At 39.9% G+C, this 23,830-nt stretch overlaps 1 protein-coding gene and 1 long non-coding RNA gene across 2 annotated transcripts; both read right to left on the bottom strand.

Annotated features, from left to right (window-relative positions):
* Nucleotides 1-1,882: 1,882 nt before the first annotated feature.
* On the bottom strand, nucleotides 1,883-13,173 carry LOC119494917. Its single transcript, XM_037781146.1, has 7 exons — nucleotides 12,702-13,173; nucleotides 9,894-11,484; nucleotides 6,995-7,023; nucleotides 6,089-6,217; nucleotides 5,422-5,488; nucleotides 5,109-5,216; nucleotides 1,883-2,976 (listed from the first exon to the last, which is right to left on the bottom strand). The coding sequence occupies exons 1-7, from the start codon at nucleotides 12,809-12,811 to the stop codon at nucleotides 2,377-2,379; spliced, it is 2,634 nt and encodes an 877-aa protein (XP_037637074.1). The 5' UTR covers nucleotides 12,812-13,173; the 3' UTR covers nucleotides 1,883-2,376.
* Nucleotides 13,174-17,731: 4,558 nt separating this feature from the next.
* LOC119494143 lies at nucleotides 17,732-23,830 on the bottom strand. Its single transcript, XR_005208134.1, has 2 exons — nucleotides 18,918-23,830; nucleotides 17,732-18,745 (listed from the first exon to the last, which is right to left on the bottom strand). It is a non-coding gene; the product is annotated as an uncharacterized LOC119494143 (long non-coding RNA).

Raw genomic sequence — 23,830 nt, 5'->3', positions numbered from 1 at the left:
CTTTTATCACATCACTATTAATCACATTTCCAGAGATGTCTTTTAACAGTGAGATTGATGGAGAGATTTGCTCATAATGACATTATGAGCAAACTTGTTCAGCCCTCTAGTGGCAGAGACGGCGGTCAGTCTGTCTGTCCATCCAACATTTTGATTAGAGAAATATATTTGAACAATTTAGCTAAACAGATATTCAAGGCCCTCAGCAAACAATTTCTTTCTTGCATAAAATACAACATTTTTAGTTCAGTTTATATTAAGGATCTAAGAATAGCAAAGCTGTCTCTATGTTGTTTGTTATATAAAGAGACATTACTAATGATGTCTGAAGTTGACAAGAGAGAACAAGACATGATGAACAATGAGCAGACGTCTGTAATCTGAGATGTCGCATTAATTTAAGATGATTATATTTATTGGTAGAACAGCCGTAATGACACAGTTACATATTGAAGTGATTAGTTGCATAATTCAGAGGGTACACTGACGAGAGACGTGTGCTATACGGATTAAAATAACATGAATATGTTGCTGCTTCACTCTATGACACCTACATTGTCACAATAACTTCACATAATTACAACTTTTACATTTTGTTCTGCCAACTACAACCACTTTAAACATCTACTCCATATCATTTCAGAAAGGAAGGGCCACCACCACGTTTTATGTGTCACATATATACAGAGTCAATACATATTTACACAAATCTCTGCACTTACAGTAATACATTTTTCATTTTATACTAATTTAAGAGTTACAGGAGTTATTCTTCACAAATATACAGAACAAACATTCAAATTTCACAATTACAAGCCTGGTTGAATTATTATTAATACAAGTAGAACTAAAATATTTTTCATTAATGGTACAACTGTTGAAGTTTCAACTGCTGTTGAAAGATGACCATTTTATTAGGTACACCTGTAGTGCAGTCCGATATAGGACAGCCAGGACAAAAGACAAAACTAAGGTGAAATTTGAACACAGATAAAACAGTACAATAGATAAAAATAATTAAAAAATGTTATATAACCTTTGTGATGCCTCAAATATTCAGCTTTTGTTGACACTGTTATAATTAAATTCCATGTTTCAGCTTTGTTGAAGCATAGTTTATGATGGTGTACTGCATTGTATTCAGAGGTGTTTCTATTATTCTGACCCCCGCATGGTGTAAATGTGGAGGACAAAAAAATTAGACACCTCTTAATATAATACAGTCCAGTACAACAACACCTGTAACTAAATGAGCTCAGTAAGAAACGCTATTTAATTTACAATGTCACCCAGAACTGAACATTATAAACTTCTTAAAGGTGGAATTTATGGCAGAGCTGTTGTATTGAATTGCAATAGATCGTACAGGTGTACCTAATAAAGTGAGTGTTTGTCACCTGCTATATACAGTATAAAGCAGATGTTGTTTTTTCCCGAAAGGTAAGTGGGTCTCTTTCTCAGCAGGTGAGAGAGAGATTTATAGATTTAAAAGGTTGTTAGCTTCATTCTTCTATTATCAGCCTGTCATTTATTGAGTTATATCAATTAATAGTACAGCCGTCTCACATAAAATAATTTTTCCTATAACTGATGAGAGGCTATAGTTGTTGAATAACACTGCAGAAGAACAGAAGTCCTTGACATCTCGTCTTTCATTGTACAGGTCAACTGTTGAGCTCACTGCTGAAATAAAGAGCTGCTTCCATCTAAAAATATGAAATATTCATCTTGAAAAAGCTTTTTCTAAGAGGCCATTCTTCCCATCAACTTGATATCTATAATCATAGACAATACTGGGTGATTTTCATTTCATCTCTTCACACTGGCTCTTATTTAAACAAAGAGGCAATTTTGATACTCAACAGTGACACTTGAATAAGACTGTATGACATTTTATGTGATTGGCGAGCTCCCTGTTAAACTGCGGGAAATTACAGGGCAACAGGGAATATACAGTAAAATACATATTATTAACATTACTACTAAATCAATATTTATAAAGCATACTTGCCATATTTTGGCATTTAATTGGTTTGTTTTTCCACTGCAAGCTTTTTTACTTTGAGTACATTTTCTCTATATTCAGTATATTACAGTTTTTTGTGTTAAAATCTTGTACTTCCAATTTATTTTGGCAATTCTTGTGTTTCAACATCATGCAAAGAATCTCCTTCCTTTTCGTCTATGGGTCTGGTTTATAAAACCCTTAAAAGTACACCTAAAAGTCCCAAAAAAACAGATTTTTCTGCTATTTTGGGGATACAATATACAATGCCTCTGACAGCAAATACTTGATGACTTAATAAATATATATTTCGATGCATTAAGATGAGAATTAACATTCATCCTGCCATGTTGTTAGATGTCATTTTCATTCTACCACTCCTGCCCGCCCGGCTGCTCCCTCCCTCCACCCGCCTCCGTATAGGGCTGCAGCTGCTGCAGGAACTCATCCAGTATCTGCTGGGCTGACATGGAGGTCGGGGTCACGTCCGCAACGTCCTGCTCCAAAAGCATTACCTTTACCCCACCCTCCCCGCCCCAGCTGTCACCGCCCACGTGGGCCTGCTGGAGGTTTGGCGAGGGGTCAGCGTGGTTAGGAAGCTGCTGCTGGCTTTGAGGATAGAGAGGTTGAGGTCTGGCAGCATAACTGGCAGCCATTCTCTTATAGATAGCAGTGCTGATGTCAGTTACAGAGAGAGGTGGGCTGTGGCTGGACTCGTGCTGACCATAGCCTTCACTTCCTGTCGTTGGCAGCCCCTGTTTAAATGGTAGGAAGGCTGTGACCCTCTGCAGACCGGCTTCTGATTTCAACCAATCATGCGATGCTTCCTCCACTTTAGGCGCATGGGGATGGCCGTCTGCTTGTAGGGAGGAGGCAGGATGTCCGATTGGAGCAGAGGTCGTCAGAAACTTCTGTATGGCATCGGCTGAATCAAAATGCTTCTCCAGTGACTCTTTTATCAAGAACGGCACCTGAAGTTGAGACACACAAACTCTGATTTTAATCTATGTAAAAGAAGAAGAAACTTTATAAATCTCTGAGAGTTTATAATAGATCTCTTCCTCTTCTCGTTACCTCAATGGTTTTTAAATACTTGTTTGACCTACAGAGTCATTTCAGGGGTGGAATCTGATTCATAACCTCTCTACAGGAAACATCACATGAATGGAAATGTTTTCTTGCACATGAACAGATCATGAGACAATGGAAACCCTACCTCTGCCCTGCATCGCTCCAGGTTGTTTTGTGTCTTTTTAGCAACATTTTGCAGGTTAACCATGTGTACAAGTACTGTACTTAAGTACAATTTTGACGTACTTGTGCTTTTTTTGTATTTCCATTTCATGCTACTTAATACCAAAGGTAGGACCAAGTCATTATTTTGCAAATCACAAGTCTCAAGTCTGTGCACTCCAGTCCCGCATCAAGACTAACAATTCCCAAGTCCTAAACTTTGAATTTCGAGTCCTAAATGCACTCTTCACCAAATGTACGACCATTTTAACAACAGAGTAATAATATATTCAATTTACAAAAATCCTGAATGCTTTTTAAAATTTGTATTTATACGTTAAAACAAGTGCGATGATTCGGGAAATGAAGGGAAATGAATTGATTCGTGGCACACTTTTTAAATAACATACTTTTTAAGCTTTGCACTTGGGGGAAGGCATTTTCAAGTCAAAAAGCTCAAGTCCAAGTGAAGTCACGAGCCATTGTTGTTAAAGTCCAAGTCGATTTTCCAAGTCTTTTATGATTTTGTCAAGTAGAGTCAAAAGTCATCAACTTTGTACTGCTTTATACTTCTACTTCACTTCATTTCAAGGGGAATTATTGTACTTTTGAATACACATTTCCCAGATTAGAGTAATATATAAAGAATGAAAATAGATTTTTGTATTTTTTTTCTTCTCTGTTATTTTCGGAGCCCTCAGATTTATCTTGTGACCCTCCACAGTTACTCAATGTTAAAGGATCATGAGCAAAATAATGTGATCAGGACGTCCCTACTTTTGACTGAGCTCTTTCCAATGAGAAATGTCAATAATAGTCTCTAAAACCAGCCACTAAGAATAGGCTCTCTATTTTTGGGGCCCCATGACCTCTTGTGCCCCTATATAGGCCTGTCCCCAGTAGGTCCATTCAATGATTCAGTTATGCTCTCACACACATTAACAGAGACATTTTGATTTCATGGTGACTGCTACTTCATCATCTTACATTTTGGTGATTGCTTACTCACTAAAAGTGAATGCTTAGACAAAAGCATCAAAACCTTGACTTTTGTAACCATGCCTCTAAAAGGCACCAAAAGTACCAAAAACAGAACTTTGTTTGCTTTATATATTTTTTCTGAAGCCTTTCTATGTTTGTGTTCATTGAAATGTGTGTAGATGTACTGTACGGGAAATGTCTTTCACAGAAGCCTGTATGAAGAAATTAAAAAGGTAAACAAAGTACTAAAGACAACAGTGTTTTGTATAAAGTACATCAGTGTGTTGTTGCTGCTTTGCAAGAGTAATTAATTTTTTTGATGCAAAAAAATGCCATTTTGAAAAGCATTGTGAGGTTTTGATTGCAGAAAAATGAAAGAAATTAGATGTTTATCTCCAAGTATTGTGTCTTATTTGGCTTGTGTGTAGAGTTTTGACACCATGAGCCAGTGTGTAAGCAATTGCAAATAACTGTAATGCCTCTGTACTCCCACACAGGTGTTTTCTGTTTGACTGTTTAGACCTCTTCACAGGACGGCGTGGTCGTGTATAGACTAAATGAGCACAGGTCATAATCAGCCAGAATAGCTGAAAACACCTGGGTGGGTGTTCACAAGCTTTAACCTGAGTGTGATAAGGCTCAAACTGAGATAAGGAGCAACAGCAGTGCAAAAGCAGGCTTAAACACATAAACTCACCTGTGTTTGAAGCAGCTTTTTGTGAAAATAGGGACACTAGGGTGATGTGGTTTCATAATATTACATTTGAAATATTGAAATGACCTGCCTAACCAAGGATTAAAGAGGATTAATACATCCCAGTAATGTATTTAGTAAAATGTCTGCTATCTGAAGTATGCATGGATGTCCAGCAGGCGGCACTCTGCTCACATTGATGTTCTCCAGGGCTGCGATGGTCCTGTGGGCATCCTCCAACTCTGAGCTCAGCTGAGACACACGGTTCAGCAGGTACTTCCTCTCACTAGTCAGGCTCTCTGACTGCACACATACCAAGACATACAATAGGGTGACATTTACATGAAAGTAACTCATGATGTATGAAACAGGTGCAAGATAAGATCCCTCATTTATCAATCTGCCCCTGGCTTCCCCAATCTGATATCCATGAGCTGCACAGCTAAATGTTGTTGAACAATGTGTGCAATGACAATACATTCTATCTATTCTAAGCAGGTTTTCTCACCGCTATATGCAGATGTTCCCCCAGCAGGTTGTTGGCCTGCTTGGTCCCAGTGTGGGTCTCCAGAAGGCTACAAGATACAGAGAATAGAAGAAAGAGGACGACATTAAAAAAACAGTCTACCACCATGCCATTATATATTATGTAAGGTTATAAAACAGTTGTTTGTCGGGCCAAGTGGCAACCACAAACTCTTCTAACAACTGACACCAGATTGGAGCCCAGTGTGAGGAGACCAGTCACTCCAGTTGCTGTTGAAGGACGTGTGGTATGTGCGTGGCAGGCCGCAGTGGTTGTTTGGTGACAGATACAGGCTTGACCAGCCTCGGGTCACAACAAGACTCTCACTGGTGAGTGTGAAGGACAATGACAGATGCACTGAGTCCCTCTGTCTCTCCGTTGGCCGGGGAAAAGAGGTCAATGCAGGACCATAACAGCCACAGAAATGTAACATAGGAGAATGTATGTTCCATGGATCAATTAATCTATAGAAGCTCTTATGTAAAGCTATATAGGTTTCACTTGATGGAGTCATATGTATGCACCATCTCATTTAAAATGTCCTTTATGTACTGCGTCATGTGGAAGCAATCAGTATTTATTTGTGCATAGAAGCCATAAGGCATAAACAATGTTAATCATGCATGTTGTTCAGTTTATGATCCCAAACCTTTTATATTTCTCCTTGACATGACTGAGCTCGTCCCTGGTTCTCTGCAGCTCTGCCTCCAGGCTCTCAATGCAAACCACCGTCTGCAGCAAGTTCTGGTGAAGATCTGAGTTCTCCTCCTGCAACGCCCTGAACACAGAGGAATGATGGGAGATGCAGTTTTGTCACAGAATAGACTAAATCCTGGAGAGTAGTGTTGTCTTTTTAGACCAATATTTCAAAACATTTTAAGAGTCATGAGTATATTCTTCATGCATGGTGAGAAACATCATGTCATGTTGATATCAAACTTCATAACGTGATATAAATACCTCATGAAAAAGAACCTAGACTCTTAAAAAACTACAAAGATGGCTGTTACAGAGGTTGTATGCCAGTTAGCTCTATTTTAGCTATAGAGCTACAGAGGTCTGGCATTCAGCACTTCAGCATGTTTAAAAAAACTAATAATAATAATAACAAAGTCTCAAAAAGATCAATCTGTGCCCTTTTTACATTTTACAAACTACAAAATGATATAAACGGAATAGTCTGGAACAACATCAGTGGAAATGTGCATTATGTATTACATATAGGAGGCTGACAAATATTATTTTTGGTATGAGTTTAAATGTTTAACGTTCTCTTTCATTTGGTGCTTATGTTATTTTGATACCACAGGTTCAGGTATCGGAATCAGTAGCAGGAATAAAAATGCTATTGTAACATCTCTATTTCTAACAACCCAGAGATGGTTATATAAATCAGTTCCATAACTACGACACCTCTTCCTGTTACAACAGGAGCGGAGGGAGAGAGGATGCTCATTAGTTTGATCAATAACCACTGACCCATCACGAGCTAGACAGAGAACAGTATGAGACAGAGAGAAATGTATGAAAAGCTGCACTCATGTTACACACTTACTGGATATGGTCGGCATCATACAGTGTGTCCTAGAAAAAAAATGGAAAGGATGAGAGAAGAGTGAATAATAATCTTAAAATACAGGAGACATTAGGTAATTTAGGATATAATAGTTGACTTTTCATTCGGGGCAAACGTGCAGAAATCCATAAGTATTTGGACAAGTGTGTGATTTTACTGTGTAACAACTGCCAAAACAACGACAAACATATCACCGTCCAAATACAACATGCACTGATATTCAAAGCATGCAAACTGGACCTTTCGAACGAAGCCATTTAGAGGAAAATGGGCAAAATAAACAAACTGATTTAAGTCCCTAAATCTGCGAGCAACACCAGCAGCTCCAGACTGATTCTGGGTTTGGTGCTGTAGGTGAAAAAGCATGAATATATAAAGAACAATATGTAGTAAGAATAAGACCATCACATCCATCCATTCATTTCTATGGGCCAGACTCCAGCTCCTGTAATGCATGCACGCATTGTGTAAAAGGCATGACATACCCAGGACAGGTCACCAGTCCATTACTGAGGACATGACAGATTGAAAAAACTATTGAGTTATGGCAGTTCCAGGAAATGTACTCCACCAGATTGATTAGTTCTCAGCCCCCATGTATGTGTTATTTATATGTACGTGTGAATTCACTGAACCTTAACTTAACAAACTCAGCAAGACCAAATCCTACACAGCGAACACCAGTGGAAAAAGGCAACGTTATGTAATGTTGTGAGTGTTTATCAGTTCATATAAGAGTGGAAGCTTGAGCAGGTTCTTACATAAGAGCAACGGGATACTTGCTCTTATCCTGCCAACTCACTCTCAGACTGTACATAGTGTACTGTGTGCTGGCTATGGAAGACTAGTTCTGCCACTGTGATAAAAAAAAAAGATCTAAAAATAATGAGTTGGCATTTCAATATATTGATTGTCCCAATATTTTTACACAGTATCTCTCAATAATAAAAAAAAATTCTCAATATTTTGACTTAGTAACTCAATATTTTTACATCGTATCTCAAAATAAGGAGAAACCTTCTAGATATTTTTTCATATATATCTCAAAATAATGAAAACCTTTTGACTTAGTATCTCAATTTTTTGACTTAGTATCTCAATATTAAAGTCAATATATTGAGATACTAAGTCATTATTTTGAGATAGTTTCTCATTATAATGATTTACAGGACCTTTTCTTCATCACAGTGGCAGAAATTAGCTTCCACAGCTGGCTACTAGTGTGAGCTAGTGTGGCAGATTTCTCTCAGTGGATGTGTGATGTGTATTGTTACTTTCTCTGTCTACAGTATACAGTTGTTTCATAGAACATACGGTAGCTCCGGCCTGGTAAATCAGGTGTTTTCAAATGGCATTTCCCCTTAAAGCACAGGAGTAGCGTCTGCTGCATTGCTGAAGAATGACTCAGCTGGCAGTGCGTAGTGTTTGACACGTCCCACACAGCCTGTGACTCAGCTATTACTGCCTCTGCAAGAGAGGAGCAACGCTGCATTCATTACGTTCACCCTGTTCTGTCTACACAGAGATATCCTCCCTTCAGTGCAGCGTTACGCCTTCAGGAGCTTCATCACTGACTCGTTTTTGAGTTAGATACAAGATTCGTCTTTCTTTTTCAAGAGTCTGACTCATGACAAGACATTATAACACAATTGGATTCATGTCTTTCTCAAAAATGCCCTGTTTGAAGGCCATTTCTGGTTCCCAAGGTTTCCATCCTTTGTTCACATTCATTGATTTTGTTTGATGAATGTTTTAAAATTCCCACATATCATACAAATAAATATATAAATAAATTATATTAAATGACTGCGATATATTACTAAGGGATAACACATAACTTATCAGTTATTATGATTTATCTCCACTGTGATCCTCAAAGTGTGACAAACGACAGTAGAGAAAAAAGCTTATTAGAGAATCCGACTGTATACATGTATATGTAAACATATGTTTAAAATGTTATCAACCGAAACACATTTTTATTAGGGCTGTCAATCGATTCAAATATTTAATCGTGATTAATCACAATTGTCCACAGTTTATTGCGATTAATCGCAAATTAATCACACATTTTGTATCTGTTCAAAATGTACCTTAAAGGGAGATTTGTCAAGTATTTAATACTTTTATCAACATGGGAGTGGGCAAATATGCTTGCTTTATGCAAATGTATGTAAATATGTATTATTGGAAATTAATTAACAACACAAAACAATGCTAAATATTGTCCAGACACCCTCACGGGTACTGCATTTAGCCTAAAAAATATGCTCAAATCATAAGATGGCAAACTCAAGCCCAACAGGCAACAACAGCTGTCAGTGTATCAGTGTGCTGACTTGACTATGACTTGCCCCAAACTGCATGTGATTATCATAAAATGGACATGTCTGTAAACAGGAGACTTGTGGGTACACATAGAACCCATGTCTTGAGGTCAGAGGTCAAGGGACCCCTCTGAAAATGGCAATGCTAACTTTAAAACTGAGCCTGCTACAACCTAAAAATTGCAAGTTGCGTTAAAGAAATTATTATGGCGTTAAAACTAATTTGCCTTAACGTGTTATTATTGCGTTAACTTTGTCAGCCCTAGTTTTTATAAATCATTCCTGGCGAATGTCAGTAGAGAAGCTTATTTGTTAAAGAATGCAACCGTATGACATTATGATAATCACATATGCATAAGTGTTTAAAACATTTTAACCGTGATGTTATCAACTAAAACTTGGTTTCATTCATGTTTCCTGACTCTTCTAAACTGAAATAAGGTATGTGCGCTGTACAAGAAGTGATATTGCATTGTCAGATTCATAATCTGAGGCCTGAAATCTCCTGTCTCACATTATTGTACCCTAAAATACTATTAAAGTAAACTTACCCTGAGTTGTATAGAGTGGCCCACATGCTGTGGCTGGTGTCGACCGCTCTGCTCTGAGCTGTGGCTGGCAGCTATGCAGGCCGTGTCTCTGGCCCTGGAGGAATCAGATTTTGTGGATGAGGACTCAGATCCGAGGCCTGGCCCCTGGGGTGACGTAGGGGAGCCGGTGGGTCCTCTGAGTAGAGGGCTTGGGTGAGGCTGATGCTGAGGGAAGTGTTGGGTGTGTTGACTGTGGGAGGCAGTGGGCTGCTGTTTGCGGTGGTGCCGTTGTTTGGGCTGGCTGGGTTCGGGGCTGGTGCAGGTGCCATCTGTGAGGACTGGGCCACATCGACCATATCTGTCCCCTGACACGGAGCTACCAGTAGGGGACGGCCTTCGGTCTTTACGGCTGCTTTCATGGTGAGTATTGTGGGGGGAATGATGAGGCTCCTCGCTACTACCGTGGTAGTTCCTCGCTACATATGAGATCAGTTTGTCAGGATCGGAGCAGTCCGAGTGTTTCCCAGAGCTGCTGCGAGCTGCTTTCTCCTGCCTGCCGTGCTGTTTTGGGCGCTGCTCCCTCTCCTCCACTGAGCTCTCCCTGTGCTTCTTTGGTGGGAGCTGAGGCTTCACAGGGCCAGGTGTTTGTGCTGGGGCTAGAGCAGGTGCCTTCCCACTAGTTTTATCATCGTTCACACCCAAGATGTTGAGAGCAGACGGACTTATGACCTGTTTTGTAATCTCATCTAGAAAGGCTGAGAATTGCAGCTTTCCCTGCACAAAATTTGCCTTGGCCTGCTCTACCTCCACTTGAGCGGTGCCTTTTCCTTTCTGTCCACTGGGATCTTGTCCTTTGGACACTCTTGGGGACAGCACCTCCATCGACTTCGCCTTGCGAATGTCAGCATGAGGCTCCTTGTTTTTGAGGATGCCTTTGTTGGGTAGCTGAATGGAGGACACTGCTCTTTTGGGGCCCCTGGAGATCCCCAACACAATGTCCTGCTCACTAAAAGCCAGGCTTCGGTTCAAGCTAGCTGCCTTATACAGAGGTCCATTGATGTGCGGTACCCTGGATTGTTCTCCTCCAAGATCACTTTCATTACCCTGCACGAGGCCCTCTTCACTTCTGCTGTGACCTCGGTCAAGAGAAGCAAAGCCACGCTTTCCCTTCTTTTGTGCACTCCCGTGTATCTCACTACAAACAGTGCCGTCCTTGCCGTGTTTGATGGTGGCATAGACAGTGGGCTCGCTGCTGTCGTCCTCCCTAAAACCCCTGCGCATATCCGAGATGTTGGAGCAGGACAGGGAGTGCTGTGGCTGCTCGGCATGGCGAAGAGAGAATTGGTCATTTGCACTTTCCTCCGTGTACCATGATGAAAAAGAGGAGGAGGAAGATGAGGAGAGGGAAGAGGAAGAGGCCCTAGAGAGAGTTACAGATGTGTCGTGGTCGTACAGTATCTCGTCCTCTTCGCTGTGGTGAAAGTGCTGTGTTTGATGACGGTGGTGGGCGTCGTGATGGGAGCCATCATGGAGATAGCGGCCATGTTGGGGGTGACGGTGGTGCCCGTGGCTTTCATCTGTATTTCTGTCTGTGTCATCAAACGTTGTGTACCTACAACACAAAGACACGGGAATATAAGTTAATGATTTCTCTGCACAAATCAGTATTAGATGTGCACATACAAGGGCTGTCAATATATTTAATTGCAATTAATCATGGACAATCAAATTAATTGCACATTTTTTATCTGTTCAAAATGTACCTTAAAGGGAGATTTGTCAAGTATGGCCAAAAATGGCCATGACAGGTTTTTGTCACCAAAATTTAGCGCTAGTTTGCAGCGTTATTTAACCTCCTTCTCCACAAGCTAGTATGAAATGGTTGGTACCAATGGATTCCTTAGGTTTTATAGTTTCACATGATGTCAATATCATCGCTCTAGCTTTAAAACTAACTTTGACAGCTCTAGCACATACATAACTGCATTGTATGAAATAGTGACGGTGCGCACTTATAAGTTAACTTTTGCCAGAATCTGTATATTGGATTCCAAAATACAGATGCCTGCAGTTTTTTTTTTTATACAGTTTATAGCAATGGCTAAAAAATATTTTCTGAAACTAGGGCCCTCTTTGTTGAAACTCTACACACAGAAACCAAAAACATATACACAAAATACAAAATATCTTACATCTCTCTCTAAGTATAAAACTCTATTATCTAGACTCTTTGGCATTTTCATTGGTAGCATGCTGTAAATATAGACTAGAAACAAACGTATTTGTTTATTCTCAATATTCATAACAGTATCAGACACTTTAACCAAAGATAATGTGATCATGGTTACTGTATTGTACTGTCAACAAAATACAGTTTATTGCAATTAGAGTCCTCTTATTCTCTTTCCAAAATTGGCCTTATTGTTGTGCACACCAAAGAGCAAACCTGCATCCTATTTATAGTGATCGAGCTCTGATTTCTAAGTGATCTAATTGGTTACAGGTGTTTTCACAGGTGCATTCTGTGTGCAGTTTATTGATAATTGAGTGTAGTATTTCAATGGCAGTGTTTAGCAAACAACACACAGACTTAGATAACCATGTGTAGTTTTTTGCAAAAAAGTGTGTTTTATAAATTCAAACTTAGGGTAAAGCAGACAATATGCTTATGGTTCAATATACCTAGGCAATAGATAGGTTATATTAGTTAGTGGTTTCAATGCCACAAGTACCAGATTTTGTGTCTTGGCAATTGCAAAAAACTGTAATACCCTTCCTTTTCTATTAGAGGTAAATGTAAATCTGCCAGACTGGAATGAACCATCCTACCTCTGTGACGGAGGGTCTTGATGAAGGTGATGATGGTGATGGTGCCTCCGCGGCTTGGTCTCGTCCGGGCCAGAGGGGCTGTGAACAGGCTTAAAAAACTTCTCCATCATCTGTCTCTTCCCTGGTGTTGATGCCGTCCTGGTTGGGCTGACAAGGGGCGCTGATGATGGTGATCCCTGTTGGTACTAATTTCTGACTTTTTCTCTATAAGGCTACAACTTGTCTGTCGATGTCAGCTGCAGAGATCATCACTTCAGATCAGACACTCCTGCTGTTTCCACTGAAATAGATACAGCATGTGGTGAGGTATTGTGGAAAATAAATCATATTCTAATCTAGATAATAAGGAGATCAGTCTTCAAAAAGTGTCCCTCTTAACAGAAGATAAAATCTCCAAGTGTTTCAGCAAAGCATCCAGTAGTTGGATAAAGTTTGCCTCCCTCAGCGGCTGCCTGCAGAATAATGAAACCCCAGCTCGTGAGCAGGAATGTATGAATTCCTGGACGGTGGTTCGATTTTGCATCATGCCTGATGTAACAGCTGGGTGCTCATTGAACCAGCTGAAAGAGCAAGACCTTTGTGCACATACAGGAGAAAATCAATGTGAGCCCTGTGGAACAGGATCCATAACACGGTTCATTTAACCCGCTGATAGAACTTGCAGAAGTGGGGTTTCCCATACTGTATGTTTGTGCCGCACTTCAACTTCATGTCTACGTCCTATAATCTTGACATTACTTTTTTTTCACCACTATTATTTTATTATTAATATACAAAAAACATTAATCAAAGCTATTGAACTGTAGCTGCCCCATTGATTGTGAGATCGTTTCCTGCATCTGGCTGAGGCTGATTACGTTTACGACAGGTGGGCGATATGATGATACACACCATGGGATGTTTACATTTGTCAGCCATCAGAGATTATGTCATATGATCTTTACTGTGGAGGCTATCCTTTTAGGTTATTTTGAATAATTGTTGACAATGTTGCAAGACTGTTATGCATTTTTATAAATTGTTTGTACTAATGCGATGAAGTGCTTTGTTTCATCTGGTATCTAATTTTCTGGCTTAACCTAAACATTCTTAATTTTTCAAGTTATTTCATTAATAACTTTCATAATTGTTTTTCCAGATTTGTAGTGGTGTGCAGTATTTCAATATTTCACATCAAGTCAAGTCAAGTCAATTTTATTTGTATAGCCCAATATCACAAATCACAAATTTGCCTCAGGGGGCTTTACAGTTTGTACGGCTTCTTCATCTTGAATGTAAATTTATGTATATTTATTGTGTGATTACTTGTGAATAGATGTAGATGTGTTATGCCACGTCAACACAATATTTCAGTTATTATTCATGTACAATGCCTCCTCCAGAAAGGGGAAAAAGGGTAAGCCAATAAAAATGTGGTCACAAAAAATATATATATTTCACATCTTCCAAAACTTCCCAGTTGTTATTACAATTGAATACGGCTCCAAAGCTTCTAACACAATCCCTGAGTCACTCAATGCAAATTGAGAACAACTTCTTCACAATGACTTTGATTAGCATTAATTAAAGGCCTTGGTGTAGCATGGTTATCACATGAAAGAAAAGAGCTCTTTTTCTAATCTGTGTGACTATTTTCTAACAATGAAAAAGATCAATTCATTGAGGTTGGGAGGGACTGAAACTCATCCAGAGGACAACTCCCCACACCCGGCTGTTGCTGATCAATGACAGTAAATGATCCTTCCCACTTTGAGCTGTTACACACAAATAAGAGCTATCAAAAATGTGTATATCTAGTCTTTCTTACCAAATGCAATTAAAAATATTGAGTTATTTGAACCAACAGTCTAAAACCTAATCGTTTGGGTTTTTTTGCCCAAAGAATGACTTAAACTACTCGGCTATAAAAAATGTTTCCAGTTAATTTTCTGATGATTGACAATTCGTTTCAGGACTAAGTTAAAGGTGGACAGAATCACAAATTCACTGCAGTCAGAGAGGAAACATGTAGCCTACCAGAGCCATAGGCTTTTGTTGCGTGATATAATACTTTATTAGCAAAGCAAGGACGATTTGCATATACAAGGAACCCAATTTGGAAGATGTTCATCACTCTCCCTCAATAGAGATTTGATATTTTTGAAAGTTTGCACGTGCAGTATACAAAACATTCACTGCATCTCCTCCAACCTGAAGATAAAGGAAACATTACCCTTACCAAAAATAAGTTTATTCAATTGTGCTATTAGACTTGTGTAGACTTTTTAACTTAAAATAAGAGCATATAGGCTACTTTCAGTTTACTTTTTATGTACTTATCTGATAATCTTAACAAAAGTATAGATCTTGGCTCATACTTACAAGTATACAGAAAAGTCCAAGTATACTTGGCTTATACTTACAAGTATACAGAAAAGTCTTGGCTCATACTGACAAGTATACAGAAAAGTCGAAGTATACTTGGCTCATACTGACAAGTATACAGAAAAGTCTTAGTATACTTGGCTCATACTAACAAGTATACAGAAAAGTCTAAGTATACGTGTCTTATACTGACAAGTATACAGAAAAGTCTAAGTATACTTGTCTCATACTGATAAGTATACAGAAAAGTCTAACTATGCTTGGCTTATACTGACAAGTATACAGAGAAGTCTAACTATACTTGACTCATACTGACAAGTATACAGAAAAGTCTAAGTATACTTGGCTTATACTGACAAGCACACAGAAAAGTCTAAGTATACTTGGCTCATACTGACAAGTAAACAGAAAAGTCTAAGTATACTTGGCTTATACTGACAAGTATACCGAAAGGTCTGAGTATACTTGGCTTATAGGCCTACTTGTACTTAAAGCTGAAGTAGGCGAGATTGTCTAAAGCCTGAAAACAGAGCCATGAGTAGGTGCAGAAGTGTAGTTATCTCTCAGAACACTTGAATTACAATATGCTGAAAGGTTATTATATAATTTTTGTCCAATGATGCCAAAAATATACTGCCTACTGCCACTTTGATCTTTTGATTGAGATATACTTACTTAAAGTATAATTAAGTATTCTTGCCATATAGGCCTACAGAAAGGTTTACTTGGCTTGTAACTGTGCTTACATTGTGATAGAGTAACCTATTTAAGTGTCTCCTCCAATCTGAAGATGTCAAGGCCACTGTCAATAGATCTATCAAGAGAAACGTTTGCTACATGGTGTACAAGTCTACACTTTACAAGTGTAAAAAAAGTGTTATTCTGCTTCAAATACATGTGGGCAATTAGCATGGGCCCATTATGGAACCCGTGGACAAACCCACTTGCAACCCAGATTGTAACCCATGTAGTTCCCATGTAGCACCCGCAGAAAGCTCGAAGATGGGATCAAGATGAGTCTTGTGTATGTTGCCCACTTGAGCCCTATATAACACCCAGTGTACTCCTGCATGAAACCCACAAGGGCAATAGGCATGGGGCCAACATGGAAACTGTGGACAAACCCACTTACAACCCATATTTCAGCCGATATAGTCCACATGTAGTACCCACATAGAACTTAAAGCTGGGACCAATATGGGTCTTGGGTATGTTGCCCAGTTCGGGCCCATATAACACCCAATGTAATCCTGCATGGAATCCATGTGGGCAATTCACATTGGGCCAACATGGAACCTGCGGACAATCCCATATAGGGCCCATTTTTCAGCCCATTTAATACCCACATGGGCCCCACATACAAATGTTGGCTGGGATAAGGGAGGTTGCCCAGACTTGTACAGGCCAGCTGTACTGTAAAAAAGGTTGAAAACTAGATCAGCAGAGGCAAACAGGAGGTAGGGGAGGGATAGTATTGACTAATGGCATGTCTTTACACTGCACCCTCTGCTGGTGAACAAACTCCCATTTTGGCCTTCCAGTACTGCTGGTAGTTTTCCACCATGTCACAGCAACAATATGGCACTGGATGTTTCTGGATATTTCTAGTCTTATCACGTATACACTCTACAGCCAACACTATCGCTGATACTGTATCACTATAACGTTCAAGTTGGACATTAAAGCCCAAACTAACATGATCAAGGCTTGTGAAAGTGGGTCTACATAATACATTTGATGACAAAAACACTGCCAGCACCAACAGCTTTTAGGCAACTTAAACTAAAAGAACAACACGTTATTGAGCAAACATAAGCCATCTAAGTTAGAGGAGATGAGTTGGCTGTTTTTCTATTGTTCCTCAATCACAAATAGCATATCATTGCAGTAAAGGGGGAAGGAGATCCGGGCAGTTCCAACCCCGTTCTAGTTTGATCCGGTTTTTGTCGGACCGTGTTACACAAAAGTAAGGATTAATCCGCGCAACCTCTCCCGTGACGTCAGCTGTCTGGGCTGTTAGTTAATGTGGTGCAATAGGTCTAAAATCAGTGCTTTTCATGATAAGTTACTTTAGTTTTTTGCGTTTCATATATTTCGAAATAATTACGTTAACCGATAATATTAACATAATCACTCTTTACTCACTTAGTGTCATACTGCGTCAGTTTGAATGGGAGCACCTCTGCATTAGTAGCCTACTATACACAAGAGTGCCCTATTTATCATTAATTTCCCCACATTGATTAATCATTTTTATAATTTTCATCCCCGTTCTGTTTTGAACTCGAATCCAAAGCCACAATTAACTTTTATAAGCGTTTTTTTCGTGTTTGAAAGCGGGACTACTTTTTCACCGGATGAATACCTGCTCCTGACATAGCCGGATCACCCAGACAGTATAAATAGCGCTAGTGACGCCATCTCAGCTCAGACTGCATTGATGCGAACTCGGCGCGGTTTGAGAGGCGTTTCAGGTTAACCCGATCTTGTTTATTTCTTTTTATTTCTTCGTGATTTCGATCGTTAATGATGCAGATCTTTAGGTTTACTTTACCTAACTCGATATTTGTTTTGTTTTTTAATGTAGTGTGTTTAAATCAGAATCGGTGAGCGTTGACTCGAAAGCTTAGCTTCATTATCAAGATTTAAATATACTTTCTAGTGTCTTTTTACGCAAAACTTTTTGTTATCAAGCTTTCTGTTTATTTAATACGCATCAGCGAGCACCTTTCAATGAAAAACTGCCTTTATACGAGACATATGCTGCGTATTTTTACAGTCGTTACTAGCTAACGGCAGGCCAGGCCAGTCAAATATAGGCTCCTACTTTAATGACAACGTCATGACGTTGGTCTTGTTAACCAGATGTTTACTGTGACGTAACCTGAACCAGTAAGTTTTAAACGTTCATATTTTTAAAATGATTCAAATCCAGCTCCGTGATTCTAAATTCTTTAACGGCAGTTGGCTCAAGATGGGAGCCGTGACGTAGCAGCCTCCAACTGTCGCCTATTGGTTGATTTTTGAATAACTCGTGACGCACCAATACAAATGTAAAAGGGCGTGGTCAGGATTTGACCAGCGGCTAGGCTAGCAATCTCATCGAGATACCAGATGTGTTTTTGTTTTGTTTGCTTTTGACAAATAACAAAATAGCCCTGTATGAAGTGCGTATTGAATGAGAAGCCGATGAGGTTTAGACATGAGTCAACTGACTTTGTCATAAAGCAATATTTCAGAATAGAAAGGCAAGAATGCTACTTCAACCTGCAAAGATCCCAGAGAGCGGTTATTTATTTAAAAAAAAAAAAAAAAGCAGACTTCAACCTGCAAAGATCCCAGAGAGCGGTTATTTATTTAAAAAAAAAAAAAAAAAGCAGACTTCAACCTGCAAAGATCCCAGAGAGTGGTTATTTATTTAAAAAAAAAAAAAAAAAAGCAGACTTCAACCTGCAAAGATCCCAGGGAGTGGTTATTTAAAAAAAAAAAGAAGCAGACTTCAACCTGCAAAGATCCCAGAGAGCGGTTATTTATTTAAAAAAAAAAAAAAAAAGCAGACTTCAACCTGCAAAGATCCCAGAGAGCGGTTATTTATTTAAAAAAAAAAAAAAAAAAGCAGACTTCAACCTGCAAAGATCCCAGGGAGTGGTTATTTAAAAAAAAAAGAAGCAGACTTCGACCTGCAAAGATCCCAGAGAGCGGTTATTAAAAAAAAAAAAGCAGACTTCAACCTGCAACGATCCCAGGGAGTGGTTATTTATAATTAAAAAAAAAAAAGCAGACTTCAACCTGCAACGATCCCAGGGAGTGGTTATTTATAATTAAAAAAAAAAAAAAAAAGCAGACTTCAACCTGCAAAGATCACAGAAAGGGGTTATTCAAGTTATTTCTTTATTTAAAAAAAAAAAAAAGCAAAGATTGGCCCAGAGTGGTTATTTCTTTAAAAAAAAAAAAAAAAAAAGGAGACTTCAACCTGCAAAGATCCCAGGGAGCGGTTATTTAATAACAAAAAAGCAGACTTCGACCTGCAAAGATCACAGAAAGGGGTTATTCAAGTTATTTATTTATTTAAAAAAAAAAAAAAAAAGCAAAGATTGGCCCAGAGTGGTTATTTCTTAATTTAAAAAAAAAAAAGCAAACTTCAACCTGCAGAAATCCCAGAGAGCAGTTATTCAAGTAATTTCATTATTCATAAAAAAAAGCAAACTTCAACTTGCAAAAATTGACCCAGAGTGGTTATTTCTTAAAAAAAAGAAAAGAAGCAAACTTCAATTTGCAAAGATTGACCCAGAGTGGTTATTTCTTTTTAAAAAAAAAAAAAAGCAAGCTTGCAAAAATGGCCCAGAGTGGTCATTTCTTAAAAAAAAAAAAAAAAAAAAGAAAACTTGCCAAGATGGCCCAGAGTGGTCATTTATTAAAAAAAAAAAAAAGAAAAAGAAAACTTGCCAAGATGGCCCAGAGTGGTCATTTCTTTAAAAAAAAAAAAAAACTTGCAAAGATGGCCCGGAGTGGTTATATCTTAAAAAAAAAAAAAAAAAAAAAAAAATGGCAAGCTTGCAAAGATTGGCCCAGAGTGGTTATTTCTTTTTTTTTTTTAAAAAAATTGTTGGTAATTTTGTTGGTGATTGTATTTCTTTGATCAAAGAAACAACACAGGAAATCTAGTTGTAAAGCAGCTTCCAAGGAATCCAAGACAGAAGATTTTTTTTTCAGGGGGGAAATGGACTGAGTTATCGAGGGAAGGAATGGACTTAGTTATTAGAGGAAAACCACAGGACTGAGTTATCGAGGGGAGGAATGGACTTAGTTATTAGAGGAACACCAGGACCAGCGCGGCGCGAGACCATGGGACACGGGGAGGACCAGAGTGTGGAGCCAGGCAGGACAGGACCAGAGGGCGTGAGGACCAGAGTTGCTCCAGGCAGGACAGGACCAGAGGGCGTGGAGGGGAGAGCAGAGGGGGCCCGAGAGAGCAGGCAGCAGCTGTCGGCGAGTGTACACCAGAGGGAGCCAAAGGCGCAGTGCAGGGTAGCAGCAGCAGCAGAGTGGCCATCGCTGAAGCAGTTGCAGCAGTTCCAGAGCGAGCAAGCCAGCCAGTGATGAGAGGGTGGTAAAGGGCGAACAAGTGTCTTCTAGCTTCACAAGTTTAAAGCAAGGCTTTGGTTTGTATATTGGGTAGAGGTATCTCTGTAACACTCAGGCATTTAGATTTTCCACATTCCAGAAACAATTGTTGTAGAACACAATTACTCGCACAGCTCTCTCTTCCTCTTTACAGGCAAGCCGTGTAAAGCGTTTTGTACCGTGGTCACCCCTCCTGTTGTGCGCTGACTTGAGTGTGGTGGTGTCTGCTGTGGTGAATGCCTTGGTAGTGTGCTGGAGAGATGGAACATCCTTATCGGACTTCTCTACCCCCTGCGACCACAAGTAGTTCCCCCCGGCCGGAGGGAGAGGCAGTCCTTTTGTTGTTGGTGTTCGATAGGTCTACCCCAAGGAAGCTGTCGGCATTGGAGTGTGAGAGTGGATGGTCTTCCGTGCGGCCGATTGATGTGTGTATTCAGCGACCCTTCAGTGCTTCAGCTGCGCATCATTGGTACAGATCAGCTACATCTACCTCTTAACCTGAGCAGTGAGTTAATGCATGAAATGTACATGTGGGTGTAACTATCCTGTACATTAACTCATCATTGCCTATGCTGTCAAGTATTTTTGCTATCAAAACAAAAAAATATGTATTGAAATAGTTGATCCTGATTAAGTTTTCTTTGAGGGTTAGGGGGAGGGGGTATTTAAAACGTGTTTCGAGTTCTTCTTTTCACAGGCCTGACCCCCCTAAAGCTGATCATCGAAAGAATCCCCCTGCGCTAGCCGCTCGGTACAGGTTGAGCTCATCTTATTTACTATAGTTCTATGGATCGGGATCATTCACACCCAAAGCGGTTTCAAAGAGATGTAGGAAGGTATTTGGTATTGTTTAATAAAATCCATTAGATTAATTTTGATTCTACAATATTTGGAAGGTGTTGTAAATTGGGTTTCATGCACAACATTTGGTAATGGGAGGGTGGGGGGTTGTGGGCCGTTAATCAGTCTCTTCCCTAGACTTCACAGCTCCATCTTACCCAACGCAAAATGGCTTCACTAGGAAACATCCAGGTGCACCCAACAAGATTCAAGCGGACTCTTTGCCTCGCAGGATAGCAACTTCAAAACTAGTCTCCTGGTGTAGCAAGAAGCTCTGTTTTCCCAGGGAGTGCGGTAACAAGTCTCTTTACTAGAAGTCATTGTAATTCTGTACAGGCTTCAAGTTGCTTTGTGGGGTTGGGAGGGGCTTGTTTATTTGTGACTCTTGCAGATTAAGTTGTATGGCCCGCCCTTCAAATATCTCCATTCAAGTCCACGTCTACAGTTCGTAAGGAAGGAATCCCTCGCGTTCAGGCCTGCGGTATTTAAATGTTCTTATGGAAAATTGCTCATCTTTTTATGAATATTCATAGTCGTACAGTTGTGTCCTTATTAAGGGAGTAATGCTAGTGATTGTCTTGTAGTTCTGTACTGCATCATTGGAGGGGTATTGTGGGGAGAGAGGCTTTTTCCTTTGCATTTTTCAGTGTGCTGTGTCCTGTGCGCTTTCCAATCCCCGAGACCATCAGGAACTCCCCTAACTCATTGTTTGTACAAGTTTCCTTGCGCATCGAGCATCACACGTAAGGTCACTAAATGTGTTCACATTTCTCTTTAACATTCATTGTCTGGCTAAATACCTCCATTGCAATTCCTTTGCAATTAGTTACAATGCCTTGTATTGATAATACAATGAGTGAACTATCTGTAAAGGATTCTTATTGCATAATAAATGCATAGCTTGTTGTGATTGAATACAGTTTTGGTATGCATTTGTTCTTTTTGGGGGCTTGTGTGGGGGAGCTTTTCTTGTGCTTTTTCAGGTATGACTAAAGCTTGGAGCATTGTAGAGCACGGATGTGACCTGGGCTCGAATGACATCCTTTTCAAAGTGGAAATTGAAGGCAGATAAGTTGAATCCATCAGATGTTGATGTTGGAAAGCAGAACATTCTCAACCCTAGAGGGGTCACTTATCTTGACTGGGCTCAACTGCCCTCATTTGTTCTTGAAGTGAAAGCAACTTGCTATACTTGACTGTAGAAATAGCACTGTTGTGCTTTCTTAACAAGAGTCTTGTGATAACGGGAAGATTTGATGTGCCCTCATTGATTCTGACGTTATCTGCAGTAAAGCATTTGGGTAAGGATAACAATAGTCAGTTCTACGATACTGTGAGGGGGGGCATAGGGGTGTCTATTGTCTGCCTCTTTGATCTTACAGAACAGTCCAAAGGAAGAATGCAGTCCACCTAGGACAACACAGGAATCATCCTGCACTTTGAAATCAACCAGCACGCTTGAACAAACGGGAGTCAGGTTGCTTTTTGTGTATAGATTGGAACAATTAGCCCTCAGCTGCTCGCCCTTGCGCAACTGTGCAAGCGGCAGGTTGATCATATATAATTACTCGCAATCGCGCAACTGTGCGACTTTTTCAAAATGTAAGCAGCTGAGGAAAGCTGTGCATTGTGCAGCTTTAATTTGACCTGAAATGCAGCGCAAATGTGTTGCTGTAGTTTTATATTGTGCATTGGTTTTGGTTGGGTGTATCCCTACGCTTCTCTTCACAGAAATCAAGTGCAAGACTGGTTCGAGCACGCGTGAAGTCCTCTAACCCGGAGCATGTAGTAAGATGTTGGCTTAACTTGTCAAAATGAAACTTCTGCAATGTTGTAGTTGACAAAATGACATCTTGGAACTGGCTTTATGTTAACCTCAAATCATCAGTAACAACAATGCTTTACTAGCATATTCCTCTTTGGCCACGGGGCCCTATTGCTTTGCATCTTAAAAACCATAAGATGAGTAGAACTCGAATCTTTGAGTATTGTGTGGTGGGTGTTGTGTAGATCACTCTTTGTTTCAGATCATTCTCGTCGTCTGTCCGCTCCGATCTCGCCTGCCTCTGAATGCAAAGCCATCTGTGGACGCTGTCGGCAAATATGAGTGTGGCCCCTGAATGACATACCAACCCCTTGTGCGCTTGAGCTTAAATCCGAACCCCCTCCCCCCGACGTCCTTCGCAGAAGCCCCGCTCTCTTTGTGTTTGTGTGTGCCTTTTTTCTTTTCCCTTTGGTTTCTCAGGTCAAATTGCCTAAAAATTGTCTTAATTTGTCCTCTGGGATGGCCTAACCTGTGATGGAACACTGAGAATCCAGTCACATTAAGATCAAGAGCTGCAAGCTTGTCTCGCAATTACTGCATCACTTCAGTGTCATGGGTGCAAGTTAAGTAATTTCGGTTCCCTTGATTTTTCTTTAACATACCATGGCTTTAATGTGTAACTCAAACATGTTGCATGCACATCAGCTCTGCATAACATTTTATTCGTAACACACTACATACTGTTCATGAAGTCGTTGTCAAACATTGCAGTAGTATTTGGCCAGGGTTGTTTGGGGGGGGGACAACATTCTTCTCTCTTCCTTTCAGATTTCTCATTCAGCTTAACTTGACACTGAGCCACGCGACTTAAACCTCTGCAGGGAGTCATGGGATGACTTGGTACAGCCAGCCTCTAGGAGGTCTTTAATACATTGAAGAATTGAGCATCACAGGAAGAATAGCTGTGGTAAATGCTGCTACGCCAGTCGCGGTAAACGATAACCGTATTGACATAATTTGTGATATTGGCTGATTT

Source organism: Sebastes umbrosus, chromosome 9 (genome assembly GCF_015220745.1).
Source record: "Sebastes umbrosus isolate fSebUmb1 chromosome 9, fSebUmb1.pri, whole genome shotgun sequence".
In the NCBI taxonomy this organism is placed as follows: Eukaryota; Metazoa; Chordata; class Actinopteri; order Perciformes; family Sebastidae; genus Sebastes; species Sebastes umbrosus.
Note: the sequence above shows the minus strand (reverse complement) of the source record. Positions and strands in the feature narration are given on the sequence as shown.